At 38.5% G+C, this 14,198-nt stretch overlaps 1 protein-coding gene across 4 annotated transcripts in view; it reads right to left on the bottom strand.

The window, feature by feature from the left end:
• Positions 1–14: 14 nt before the first annotated feature.
• The window catches only part of FSD1L (fibronectin type III and SPRY domain containing 1 like), a 33,069-nt gene continuing 18,885 nt past the window's right edge, over positions 15–14,198 (bottom strand). Inside the window, exons 9-14 of one of the 4 annotated variants that reach the window (XM_063319367.1) lie at positions 12,216–12,342; positions 10,964–10,996; positions 6,949–7,058; positions 6,248–6,499; positions 5,817–5,905; positions 15–4,076 (exon numbers count right to left, since the gene is read on the bottom strand). In XM_063319367.1, the coding sequence (XP_063175437.1) occupies positions 3,957–4,076; positions 5,817–5,905; positions 6,248–6,499; positions 6,949–7,058; positions 10,964–10,996; positions 12,216–12,342 (731 nt within the window). In that variant the 3' untranslated portion in view covers positions 15–3,956. Of the gene's footprint in view, positions 4,077–5,816; positions 5,906–6,247; positions 6,500–6,948; positions 7,059–10,960; positions 10,997–12,215; positions 12,343–14,198 lie in introns of all 4 variants that reach the window. The other 3 variants (XM_063319366.1, XM_063319369.1, XM_063319368.1) reach the window with 3 other exon arrangements.

Here is a 14,198-nt window from a genome sequence, read left to right on the forward strand (position 1 = left end):
AAAACTCAGGCACGTCAGGTTTGAAATGTCTGTATTAATACAAAAAGTTGGCATCACACACACCGGTCACAGACATCAGAGTAGCCCGCGGGCTCGGTGGCGCTGACAGACACCTGAGGGAGGGGCAGGCAGCCGGGCCAGGCCCGCAGGGAAACCACGGCCTGGCTTCCCCCCCTCAGACCGTTCCCGTTCAAGTGAGGCTGGGAGGTGGAGGGGGGCGGGGAGCAAATCGGAATAAAGATTAGTTAGTTCCAGTTAGTTCCCTCAGTCTTACTATGAAAGAGCAGTAACGTGGGAGGGTGCAAGGAGGCGGGGAAGAAACAGGATTGGTACATCAGCCTCTGCTTTTTCTACTTGGAGGATGGCTAGAGAAATAAACCTGCCACCCTCTGCCATCCGTATTTGGTATTTGGAGAAGCACCTATCACCTGGATGTCTTTAAATCACTCTTTCTGAAATAAACATCCCCTTACTGCAGTTCATACAGCTTTCCACAGGAACAGTGAAAGCTACAGTTTCGTGATGTATTCAGAACTCAAGGAAAACCTTCATCTCCTCACAAGTTATTCTGAAGTTACTTTAGCAGACTACCAGTAATCAGTATTAAAAAAATAATAAATTAAGAAAACCCTCATTTTGGTCATACAGAAGAAAGTTCCTGTCTAGCCACCAAACACCATCATCTTCAGTTGTCACCAGGTGTATTACTATATTTAACACTACAGAGGGAAAGGACAGACCTTCAAAAGGTCTAATCCAATGCCAAAGAACCACCCCTCCAATCCCTGAAGCGGATTCCCCCTAGGAAAAAGTAACTTCACAGGCTGCAGGCATCCCTCTCCAGCTGCAAGTACAAGCAGTGTGCACCAACTGCCACAAAGTATCACCAATATATTGGTACTGGACAGAAGACACTAGCTCAGAAAAAAAAAGTGTCTAAAAAAATCTAAAGTGCTTAAGGCAATTCTTCATATCCCCATTTACTAAGAACAACTGGACTAGTGTTAGCAGCAAAAATTTGACATCTGTGCAAACTATTATATAACAAATTCATCCTTTAAGGGTAAAAGGTCACATGTTAAGTTCATCTAGGACGTCAGTTAAAATAAAACTTGCAAGTCACAAGTCACAGTATGAAACAGTTCAAGCTTTCTCCTAACTAAGTGTTAAAGAAAAATTACATTTTTACATTGTGCATATCAAATTTACCTTGTAGGTTGCACAACATCTTGCCAAAAAACTTCATAATTTAAATGCTTTTACGTAGGGCTGGAGATGACTCATGGTTCTTTCTCACTACACATTAACTTACTGTAAACATTCCCTTTTTTTCCAAAAAAGGGAAATTTAAATAGGAACTGTAGCTGAACACCCCAAGATTAAGCCGATGATTGGGCAGCGTAACCAGGTAGTAGTCTATTTTGATGTCTGTTTACCACAGTCCTTCAATAGAACAAGTCTCAAAACACAAAGCATCCATCTTAACCCTTCTCTCTCTAAACAGCACCAGGGCCCAAACATGCAAGTATCACTCCCTCACGTACCACTGAATTCGTAGCAGCTGAGCCCCTAGAACTCCCAGTCAGGTGTTCATTGCAGTAAAAAGGGAAGAAACAAGGAAGAAATATTTAAGATTACTACACAGACTATTTGGATAGTAACAACATCTGTAGATAATGTGTGAAAGTTTCAGACACGGTTCATTTAAGAACCATGTCACCTTCCAGTAGCTTTGCTTCAAGACCCTGAACAGTAGACTGGCAGAGGAAGGTACATTTAAGCTGGGAATTGTTTTGGACTTTCCTCTGCAAAAGACATTACAGCTAACTTTGATCACAATGCAAATATTCAGAGATGCTCAAGTTCCAGACATGAAATGAACATTAGAGGGCTCAACCATCTGCCAACTTCATGATTTCTCAAGAGAAACAAAACTTTCTAGAGCAGGTAAACTTAAATGTTGTTCTTAAGTTTTCCACTGAACATCACAACCAATTTATTATGAGTTGTTTCAAGGAATTTCCTCCTCTTGAGAAATCTCAATTGACAAAAAGGACCCACTGATACTAACAAGATTTAACATGATTAGATGGTTATGTTTTTACAGACTAGAAGATACACAGAAAAAAAAAAAGTACTTGGGCGCTGTAGGAAAGGAGTCAATTCATTATGGACCCTATCAGCATGAATTTGAAACAGTTTTCAGACGATACTAAGAAAAAAAAACTTCAGTTAGGAAACTGTTGATTCAAGTGTGTATCTCAAAATTTTTTCAAGGCTCCTGGACTTGTTTAGAAGGAAGAAAGCACATTTAAACAGTCTATAATACACAAGTAACTCTCATTGAAGAGTTGAGATTTTCCATGAAGAATATGACATGACTTTTTCTTAGCTCCTCCACTATTATGAATCATTTAACTATCATTACTAAGCTTCCAACTAGGAGTTGATATAATAGAACATCCAGGCTCAACATTTCACTTGATTCATGAAAGAAATGTATAACCACAGATCGGTAAGTAGATCATATGTTAGCTAGCAAAGCATTTGCTCACTTTCCACTTTTTCCTTGCCCTTAAAAAAGGGGAAGGCATTAAGTCGGAAGTTATAAAGACATCCTCTAGAACACGGTCCTCTGAAAGCCAGTCTCATAGGCACATATACATGGCATATGGTACAAGCTTGCACATTAAGAGTGGGAAGCTACATATATAAGCTCCGTTTCTGCTGGATAAAGAAATCTTGCAATTTTTGGACTTCTCTGGTTATCCAGAAAGTTCCATGAATCCTCACTAGGCAGTCAAAATGGGAAGCAAAAGTGTGTGCCTGGCCTCAGAGGGTACTACCCTATCACCAGGAATCCAGTGCTGCTTCCGCTCAAAGCCAGCTTTGATATTGACACAGCTTTTTGAGAAGTCTTAGCCAGTCTTGAAGCTGGCTTGAGAAAAAGCTGAAAGATGTTTTAGCAATAGCCCTACCTCCCCATCTTCTCCAGGGAGACAGATTTAAACTGAAGCTCTCGCACCTTTGCTCCCAGCCTCAGCTGCACTGCAGCTTTGCTACTGGCAGACAAGATTTCATTTGTCATTCACATCTGATGAACAATGTTAACTATTGATTATCAGAATCCAACCAGAATAATGCCACAAAACTGGAAAGGCAAGAGATGACCCAAAATTAAGAGCTGCTGAGACAGCAGTACCATGCTGTAGTTTTTAAAAAGCTCTGGACGTCTGGTTCTAAACCTCTTACCTGAAATACTTCCTAGCTCAATGGCTGGCTATCAGAATGCATCTTCACTGAGGACTTAAGAATGTTTTTAAATGCCTTTAAATTTTTATATTTTCTGTAACTTGTGATAAATAGGAGCCAAACTTTAAGTATATGATAGTTAAACATGTTAGTCGTGGAAAACAGAAGGATTTATTTCTTCATATCAGGCCTACAACTTCTTACAGTATTCTTATAATATTCTTCTGAAATCATACTGACATGATATTTTGCCAGGCTAGGCTAACAAATCAATACTCTTCTGAAACACGTTTGACATCACAGGTTCTAATGGGAAGCCCAGTAATAATAAAATATACTGTCAAGTAAGTCATGTTAGGAGAGCTAAGAAAGTGGTATCTGTTATATTCTTCATAGAAAAATAATATTCATAACAGAATTAATACTAAAAATCCATAACAAAATGCTTTAATACAGTGATAGAAAAGTCCATAGTTACAGTTCTTGATTTCTCTGCTTCTTTTTCAAATAGGCAACAGTTTAGTTTTCTGTCTGGATTCACAGTAGGTTCCTAACACTTTAGCCCCAAACCTTTGCACTGTCAGTACCCAGGCCTTAAACAGCAGTAGGTAGCAAACCCAGTTTTATCCAATGCTCACAAGCTTCTGTGAGTAGCAGCTACAGAAAAAAAAACATTCAGCAACAGAAGTGTTTGACAGACATTACTAGGCAGTATTGTTCAGGCTGCCTGTTGAGCCACTCAATACATTTTCACCTTTCTGGAGCGTTTTCACAGCACTTGGGACCTGCAATCCAGTACTCACTGTAAGCCCACCACACCAGATCTATGGGAGAAAAAACCCAATTAATATTCTGAACATTATGAAGCATCTACATCTCTCTTCTCCCATCCCACAATGGAACTAACATAAAACTTATCCTGCAGCTGCATTTGTCTTCTATCTTGCTCTCTAGTCATAGCACTCTAAAACTTTCTAATCACACAGAAGCTAATTTTTAAGACCATAAAGTAGAAGTTGCTTCATATACTACGCTTTATAAGTTTATACCCAAATCTAAGACCTAATACTAACAGACTTGCTCCTAATAGCAAAACTTCAAGACCAATGTGCTAGTAGTAAGTACTTGAAATTACATGAAAAGCACTATTCTCACTATGCTCCAGTGTCTGAAAGCAGCACTTAGTTTTAACATGACATAGCAGAACTACGTCAATGTAAACGTAGTATGAAAAACTAAGTTTTGAGAAGCTCCAGGGGCACAGGTGCCAATGACCTCTAGACTACAACTGAGTTACATGAAAGAATGTATCTCCATGTTTATGAATAAATTTGAGAGCTGTATTTAAGTAGCTTGCAATTTTTATTTTAACGGCTCAGACAAACCCAAGTAGCATCTGTAAAGACTGCTATCACCAAGTACTAGGAGCTGTGTGAAATGCAGACTAACAGGCTGAAGCATGGTAAGCAAGTGTTTTCTTGGATGCCTTAGGAACTGAATTAATGAGTCAGCCTCAGCAACGCTATACGTGTCCCAACAGTTCTGCAGCTATTCTGTTCCCCATATGTTGAAAGGGATCAGTACAGCAACTTGTTAGTCACCTCGAAATAAATAGCTAATCAAGACTCCTATTGTCAGTACATCTAGCCAACATTAGAAATTGTGAAAGGAATTCTGCCCGATTCAGTTGTTCAGAGATGCTAGATGTAAGGCTGCCTGGGAAAGTTACTACTTTTCCATTCCTCCTCCACACCTAAATAACTTTATTAATTGGCCTATTCACACTTTAAAATTACCATGCTATGTTTTCTATGGGCTGAATTACAAGAGGCTAGACATCAGTGCCTGGACAGTTGAGCTGTTAGTATGAACTAGCCTCCTCCAGATTCCTAAGATTTCCCAGACCTATGCACTGCTCCCAAAGTATGCTGCACTTGGTAGCATCTTATAACACAGCTAAGGCCTCCAAATTTACTTAAACCAATTACTTACATTACTAAAGGAAAATCAATATACAGTAACTAATCCTTCTCCTGGGCATTTTTCACAAGATACGAGTTTTTAGAATCGCATGAAGTTTTCATTGACTAGCTTAGAGCAAAAAAAAAGTTACCAGTGAAGTGGTAACCAGTGAAGTGACTGTCAAGAAAATCCCACTGGGCTTTTAAGGAATTGAAAGATAGAGTCTTAAATCTCAGAGGGAAGCATCTGGTATTCTGTCTCATGACACTTGCTCTCATGGCTCACAGCATCTTTGGCTCCCATCTGCATCAGTTCAGGGCAATTATTGTAGCAGGCTCATCTGCTACTGCAATGTGCTGTTAATTTACCCTACAAAAATTTAATGACTTTTATTTACGTAGCTGAGACATCCAGGTACAGAGTTCTCCTATTAGAGTGCTATCATAAGCACCACATGAAATCAAAAAGAAAGCAAATAAGCATTTATAAAAGTTATTAGTTAGTCAAAACCAGTCCTCCCAGTTTCCTCCTTAATAAAACAATTAAGTCTTCAATAGACTGAATTCAGTGCTAGAAACTGAACAAAATTTATAGATACTGACCATAAAGCCTGGTAATAACGGTTGAGTAAACTTTGTTCTGAAGGTGTATAACAGCTCCTTTGAGTTTGCATTATAAAATGTGAGCTGACCTACAAGAGGCAGAAAACAAGATAAGATACATGTTTAAATGCTACTGCTATGTAACTTTTTGTAAAATTGATTCTTTTCCAGGGAAAAGAATCCAGTGTTTCCAGAACACACTTAATACAGTCCACATGACTGAAAAATTCTCAGTTAGTAGCTCTGTCACACAAATGAACCCCAGTCATTTGGCATTACAAGAGCACTATTACACAAACAGCTCTGAGTCTCATTTTTCTAAGAGACTATATCAATCTGGAAGTAATGTACTACTTTAGCCTTGTACTGCTTCAACGTGATGCAGATAGCTAATGAAGTTTTTAGCTAAATCTCATAAAACTGCAATTTACCTCCATCGAAGTCGCAGTATACTCCTATTCTGTCTGGAACAGTTATATCTAGAGTTTTGGTTTTATTATTATGTTTTGCTGAAATTGTGGTTTGCAGCCAGTTGTTGATATGGATGCACCAGCTTGAATTAGTCTTTCCCAGCTGGTCAAATTTCCCCAGGTTTCTATATGTCACTCCCACGCTGTAGGATTTGCAGTCCTTCTGGGCTCTCACCTCCCAGTAATGCTGTCCACTTTCAATAGCAGAGTCTCCTACCAAAAAAACCAAACATTTAGTTGCTATAATTAAGCGTACCTTACAATGTTGATTCCTCATAGGGAGCAGTGATGTCTTCCCTGTTTCATTTTAAGGTGAGGCCTTAGAAATACAAAAATCTGAACTATAATGAACAAAAAAATTAATGTACAAGAAAATAGAATAAAAATATAAAATAGAATAAGATGGTTTTTACTTAGACTTATTGAAACAAGATACATTTGACATCAATTCACATTTAATAGCAGTGAATGTCAGTCACTAAGAGCTTTGTAACAAAGAGCTTCCACAGACTTAAAGCCACTTGCTGAGACACAAAATCCTGGTGTTACATAGGCAAAGCTACCTCTGTGCAGAACAGCCTTGAGCAATTGCCAAGTTTTTCCTCAAACTCTTACTTTCCACAGCATTACACCTCTAACAAAAGTAAAAAAGCTCACCTTACCTAACACAGTATATGATTCACCAGTAAAACGATCTCTGCTGCCCCTCACTGAGGATCTTGTGTTAACAGGTGTCCTCTTTGGAGATGGTCCACCACTTCTAAGAGATGAACTGTTCAAGATTTGGATGCAATTAGAAATGCACACTCAAGCAAGTTTTCACGAGACAATGAGGGTTCAATAAACATACATAAGCTACTGAAACAACACATTAGTTCAGCCACTTAACACCTCGAACAGTATGCATGCACAAGAACTAAAGGAGATGACAGCCAGAAAAAATACAAAACATTGTAACAAACAAGTTCAGAGGCAGCTGAGAAAAGAAACAGGAGGGGATAAAAATAGCAGATGTATGGCACGTGGTTTGAATGAAAGCCTGTATAAAACACTGTATTGCCTGTACTATGCAGAACCTCAGAAAAGTCATGTTTATGGTTTTCTGCATAGGATTTCTAATAAGCCTTGTAGATGAGCTAAAAGAATCAGATAAGTACGAAGACACTGCTGATATTGAATGCCAAAATGCTTAACTTTCACTGGTATTTAAATATCAGTAAGAGGAAAATAACACCACTTGTGTTAAAGATAATGTTTTCAGCACATGTATGGCTTGTATAAGTAATGACTGAAATCCCAGGAAAAAAGTCTAACCCAATGAAGAATGAAAGGAAAGAAATGTGATAATTTTACTTCAAAATGCACACGCTGAAGATGCTGCAAAACCCAAGAGTGTCAAATCTAATACCCAATTTATATTAAAAAAAGAGGAAGTGAAACTTCCAGAGTTTAATGCTTCACAACTCCCATCAAAAAAACCAACCCCAAAACAAAAACAAACGCAAAAAGTGTATTGAAGGGTGTGGGATTTTATTTGATTCTATTAACTCTATCGAAGACTAGAGAAAAGAAAATTGTGTCACAACACACTGTTCTGAGAAGCACACAGCAACCCCTCTAGAGTCATAAAATTTAAGAGTCTAATCTCAATCAAGAAAGGCTTAGATTTTCTAGTCATACTTTTGAAAAGCATTCTCAGGAAGCAGTTGCAAAATAAACGAAGACACTTCGCTCTGGAGAATATTCTAATGAGTAATCAATTGCGTAAAACAATAATTTTAACCTACTGAGATTTTAAATTATTTATTTTGCCTCGGTTATGCCCTCAAAAATAATTCCTATCAACATGACTATTAAACAAAATGAAGGCTACTTGCAAATTACAGTGAGTATTAAAACTCAGTAGCCAGGGAATCAGGTCTGGTTATTATTTTAAAAGCAATCAGTAGCAAAGAATGTTAACTTCTCAGAAATAGCTATGCAGTTTACAGTTTAATTTAATTGACAAAAGTTTACAAAGTACAAAATAAGTCTCTGAAACACATGTGAGAATTCATTTAATTCTCATCCTCTGTAGTCTATCATACATTAGCCTCAGAAGAGTTACCACATACAAAAGAAAGTTTTCTCTCCAACTTTTCCTTCAACTACAATTTGGTAAAGGTAATTGCTACTTAAATGCCCATTGATACAGTGAAGTTCAGCTTGTTTCCTTTCTGATTGATTCTTCCCTGATTTCAAGTTTTCTGGAACTGTTCTCAAATACCATTTCATAAAGGATTAGAAAGTATTCCTTCTGATCAATATATTCATTAAAATAAAGTTACATGTGAATCAAAAGCTGGGTGGTATTAAGCTGTCATACATAAGTATGTTAGAATTTCTGGTTCATCTTCATCACTAAGTTTGTTTTATTCCAGTTACAGAAGTCTACAAGAAATCACTGATGAAAAGGCTGTATACATTAGCACCACCATTTATCATACAAATTTGACAGTGCTTATCAGAAGACAGTTAAGCTTCTAAATTGCTTGCAAGAGTTATATGGAGGGGGTAAGTGTATACTGTGCAGGTGCACCACATCAAATGCTTTTGAATTTTGTTAACAGGGAGCAAGCTGTAGTTTACTTACCAAGGAAAAAGGTAACAAGCGATAGCATGAAAAAAAGGCAAAGCCAATAATTAAAGCAAAGTTTCAGGAGGAACTACCAGTCTTTGTAGATTCCATCCTGCTTCAACTGCATCAGAGATCATTCACTCACACTTTCAACAAAAGCTGCTGAAATCCTTCAATCAGGTTCAGTATAAATGAGTTATGCGGAAAGCAACGTGGCCATTTACAGAATCACCATAAGAAAAATGCAGGTGCTTTGCTAGTATTTTCTCAGAGTTAGGAAGACATTAAGACGTCCTCAATATCATATATTTCATTCAAGTAAATGGCCACTGCATGTGCTTTGTCCACTCAAAATCTAACAGCCTTTAACAGTTCAGACAATGACATTAAATATTTGGCATAAAAGTCTGAAAAAACAGCTAGATTCCCCTCCCCCCAAGTGCTTAAGTGCTCCTTCCAATAGGGAAAGGCAGGAAATTTTATAGCAGAAAGTCAGTTTAGTGCCCATTTTCCAATACAGCACCGTCTTCATTAGCTACTATAGTAACTGATGCATTTCTTCTACCACATAGTCTCATCTTATGGTGAGGATTATTGCCTACAGCACTGCAGTTAGTCTCAGTTTTCTTAACCACTTCAGCAAATAAAACATATTCCAAGCAATGTGTGTTCTCTTTTGGAGAAGAAAGGCCGAGGAGGGATAACAGTAGTTATCCATGGAGGGACATCATAAGTTACCCAGAGGCTTTCTTCTAGCCTAAAAGATGTTACAGGTCATTCAGCATTTTATTGCCACTGTATCTTTCCAACCCTTGAAAGCTGCACTTCTAATGTTTAAAACAATTATACTGCAACTTTTTACACCAACTATGAAGCTAGCTTCAACTTTTCCCTCTAATGCAGGGAACATTGCAAATAAATCTTAGCAGGGAAAAAAGCCGCCTGCAGGAATCAAAGCTCATCTAAGTCTCCTGCTAGAAAAGGTCAGCCTGACACGCAAAGTTGAACATGTGACCATGTCCTTCTACCAAAGCAAAGGCCAGAACGAGGGAAGTTCTTTATGGATGACTACAAAAAGACCAAGGTATAAGACTCCCAGAGTTTGTTGAGCAAGTAGCAGTATATCCAAGATAGTTTTAAAACTTAGCTTAGCAGAAATTTATAAGCCTTGTGTAGTAGAACTATCAACTCATCAAGAGCTTGTTTCACTGACACAAACTGAACTTTACTGCTGACCTCAAGCCAAAGGTATATCCACCTGATGGAAGAATACAGAGGAATAAAACCTACGAGAAATTAGGAACCTGGGCATTTGTTTTGGTCCCACAACTTCTAAACCAGTGAAAGAGAGCAAGAAGGAATAATTTCTTAAACAGGATTTTTATTAAGAAAAATAATGAAAAAAATGTACACTAAAAATATGATTGTATGAGGAATAGGAGACTACTTTAGCTGCCTTTACATATCAAAAAAGAGGCGCTGTCGTTTGAACAATTCGGTCTGCAAGTAGAATCGCCATGAAGCTTCTTACATATGGTATCAGACTAAACTTCATCCTCTTTGAAAGTGTAAAAATATTTATTTTCCTCAGATACCTAGTAAAAGCTATAGCACAAGTTTAGAGGCAAAAAGGTTTTCAGAGTCAAAAATAAGAACTAAAAAAAATACTTTAACGTTCTCAGAAAGGAAATCTTTACTGCATTTGTAAAAAAATTTAGTGTGCCATCATGTGCCAGAAGGTTAATAAGCATCAATATATCTGTAAATAACAGGGATCTTTGTATCAACACTAGAATACGTAATTCTCATCCAGCTATTGGAAGTCATGTCTCCCACACACTATGACACACCCTTTCAGGAAGACTGTTTTCTAGCCACTGGAAAATATATACATAATCTCTGAATCCAAATTAAACTTCAAAATATTTTTTTAAAGCATGTGTACTTTTACTGATAAAGGCTATTAGATTTATTTCTCTCTACATCAAGCAAAGGAAAGCAGCATAAGGCTCCCAACAAAACTAGGTGCTAAAACCTAGGAATAAAAGGTATATTACCACCTTCTATTGCTCTTCAGCAAAGGATTCTGGCCACTGTCGACAGAAATAAGTCATCATTAAAGAACTGTTCTATTATTACAGTAAATTATCCCCACTTCTAAGATGCCATTAAAACTTACTCTACCATGCTTCTGGTAGTATATGCCTACAGGGAAGGTATTTATTCATAAATTATCTCAGGCAGTGCTCTTTATTCTGAAAAGCACACACTGAAAGTCAATTATTTGTCTTTGAGTAAGAAGTAGTCAGTCTTGTGGACAAGGCAAGAGCGATGGACACTGTTCACACCTTAACTTCAGCAAAGCTTTTGACCCATTCCCACACAGTATCCCTAAACTGAGATGAGATGTAGACTGGGCAGTGGGCCATAGCTGTGTACAGAACCAGTCGAACATCAGGCTCACAGTTATGGATATGTATTCTCCAGACGAGAGAAACCCATACAAAAGAACAGGCTGGGGGACAACTGAGGGAAGAGCAATTCTGCAGAAAAGCAGCTGGGATTCTTGGTGGACAACAGGAGTCGACAACAGTGGACACCACACTGCGCTGTGCCCTTGTGACAGAGGTGGCCAACCACATCCTAGGCTGTATCAGTAAGACAGCAACCAGGAGGCAAAGGCAAGCAACTGTTCCTCTCTATTTGGCATTTGTCAGATGAGCCTGAAGTCCTGTTTCCAGGTCTGGGCTCTTCGGGACTATACACTGACATACTAGAACAAGTCCAGTGGATGGCCAACAACACAATTAAGGGACTGGAGCACAGTAAGACAACTGGGTTTGCTCAGCCTCAGGAAGACTTTAATTTATGTCTTTAATGACATAACAGAATGGTACAGAGAAGATCAAGCCAGGTTTTTCTCAGAGGGGTGCACACTGATAGCAAAGAGGCACCTGGTACTCATTGCACCACCAGAAATTCCAGTCAGGTATCAAGCTATTTCTCCCCTCCCATGAAGGTGGCCTGAAACAGAGGCCCAGCAAGTGAACACATTCTTCATCCTTAGACATATTCAAGGCTTACTCAGAGTAGACTTATATAGTGATGTTCTTCCAACTGTATTTCTTCAGTGATCTGAATCACTGAATGATTTGAGTTGGAAGGGACCTTAAAGATTATCTAGTGCCAACCCCCCTGCCAACTAGACCAGGTTACCCAAAGCTCCATCCAACCTCCCCCTCTGCTCTCGTCCCTTAATTGCCAGATGAGACATCCCAGACAACATAAACATTTACAAAACAGAGCTCTTACCCGCTTTTATTTTCCTTCCCTTTTACTTTTTCTTGGCCTTTGCCTCCAGTAGGATCCCATTCAACATAGGTATCTTCAACTTTCAAGTTGAGATGAGATGAAGTACTGTCCAAACTGAACACAAATGCTGGTCAAGACAAAATGCAAAATAGTGAAATGGTATAATGTTCTCCCAAGACTGGCTATTCATAGAAAATTATAGAAGCAGTAGTAAAATTGTAGCAGAACACTTTTTAACTTAATAGAAACATCAGCTTTTTAGTCTGATGCTTGTAATCAAGGTAAGGATCCCTTTAAATGAAGTCCAACTATCTACCCTCAGTGCATAGGTTACAAAGTAAGTTTTCTCATACTTACAGTGCTGCAGCATCAGCAATTAAATTCAGCTAGTGATTTCTGCTAGTTAGAGACTACTCCTTAGATTCTTACAGTCATGAATGATTTAAAAAGGAATGCTTATTTTCCATGCTTTGCAACACTGATTCTCCAACAAGGTGTTTATGATTAATAAGGACTGCAAAATTGGAGAATAGTAAATTGACAGGATAGCACACACAGGCAGAGTTGAACTCTGATGTCAACTGCAGATACAACACCACAGAGGATATACGCTACTAGAAGAGACTTGGTATTTGTTGCAGCCAAGTCCTTCATCCAAGAAAACAAAACTAATACAACGTGCCAAGTTCCTTAAAGAGGTTCATTTACAGACTATTCTGTAAGTGTCCTAATACCATCTGATATTAGTCTGATTCTAGAAGAAAGTATACTTGACATTTTAAGAGTTTATAGCTCAATAGCATACAAGTGTAAAAGATAGTAAGATAAGCACGCGGATGAGGATACTGAGTTTTTATAGGCTGATTAATAAGAAAGTGAACTAAATGTTCACATAGAAATAACAAAAATAATATGGGAAACATGGTAACTGCCCAAACAATCAAAATCAGAATTATTTTCCTCATACTGGAGTGAGGAATGTAAGTGACTATTAAATGGATACTATGTATTTGACAATGACTGTGGCTTAAGAGTACTAAAACGACATCAGGAAAGTTACCAGAATGAAATTGCATATAGCTTTGTTTTTATGAAGTAACATTCACAGGTAAGAAAATTTATATTTCTATTATCCAGTTCATATCGGTCATTTGCCCTTCACACTACAGACTTGTCTGTAATTAAAGCTACAGGATCATTATCTCCACTATACTAGTTAAGATTTGTGTTCTGTGAAAAGACATCCCTTCCAATAAATTTTTCTTCTAGTTTATTTACAAAACTATGTTAGGAAGCCACCATCCTCAGATCAACTGATTTCTAACACAACGATTTAAGTCCAGAGGAGGGCCATGAGGATGATGAGAGGGCTGGAGCACCTCTCCTATGAAGATAGGCTGAGAGAGTTGGGGTTGTGCAGCCTGGAGCAGAGAAGGCTCCAGGGAGACCTCGCAGCAGCGTTCTAGTATCTGAAGGGGACCTACAGGAAAGCTGGGCAGGGGCTGTTTGCAAGGGCATGTAGCGACAGGACGAGGGGCAATGGTTTTAAACTAGAGCAGGGTAGGTTTAGGTTAGTCATTAGGAAGAAGTTCTTTACAATGAGGGCGGTGAGACACTGGAACAGGATGCCCAAAGAAGGGGTGGAGGCCCCATCCCTGGAGACATTCAAGGCCAGGCTTGATGAGGCTCTGAGCAACCTGATCTAGTTGAAGATGTCCCTGCTTCCTGCAGGGGGGTTGGACTAGATGACCTTTAAAGGTCCCTTCCAACCCAACACATTCTACGATTCTAATAACTTTAGCAATTTAGAGCTCCCTTTTTATTTTGAATATTGATAGTGATTAGAACCTACAGCTACAAAGTAAAAAAAATACTTTTCAGCACCTTCTATTTACAGAAAGCTATTACTTGTCACATGCTAAGTACCAATGACCAGCCAACTGCGCCAACTGTTTAGATGCCCTAAGAGTCCTAGCAATGCTC

This window comes from Chroicocephalus ridibundus, chromosome Z (genome assembly GCF_963924245.1).
Source record: "Chroicocephalus ridibundus chromosome Z, bChrRid1.1, whole genome shotgun sequence".
In the NCBI taxonomy this organism is placed as follows: domain Eukaryota; kingdom Metazoa; phylum Chordata; class Aves; order Charadriiformes; family Laridae; genus Chroicocephalus; species Chroicocephalus ridibundus.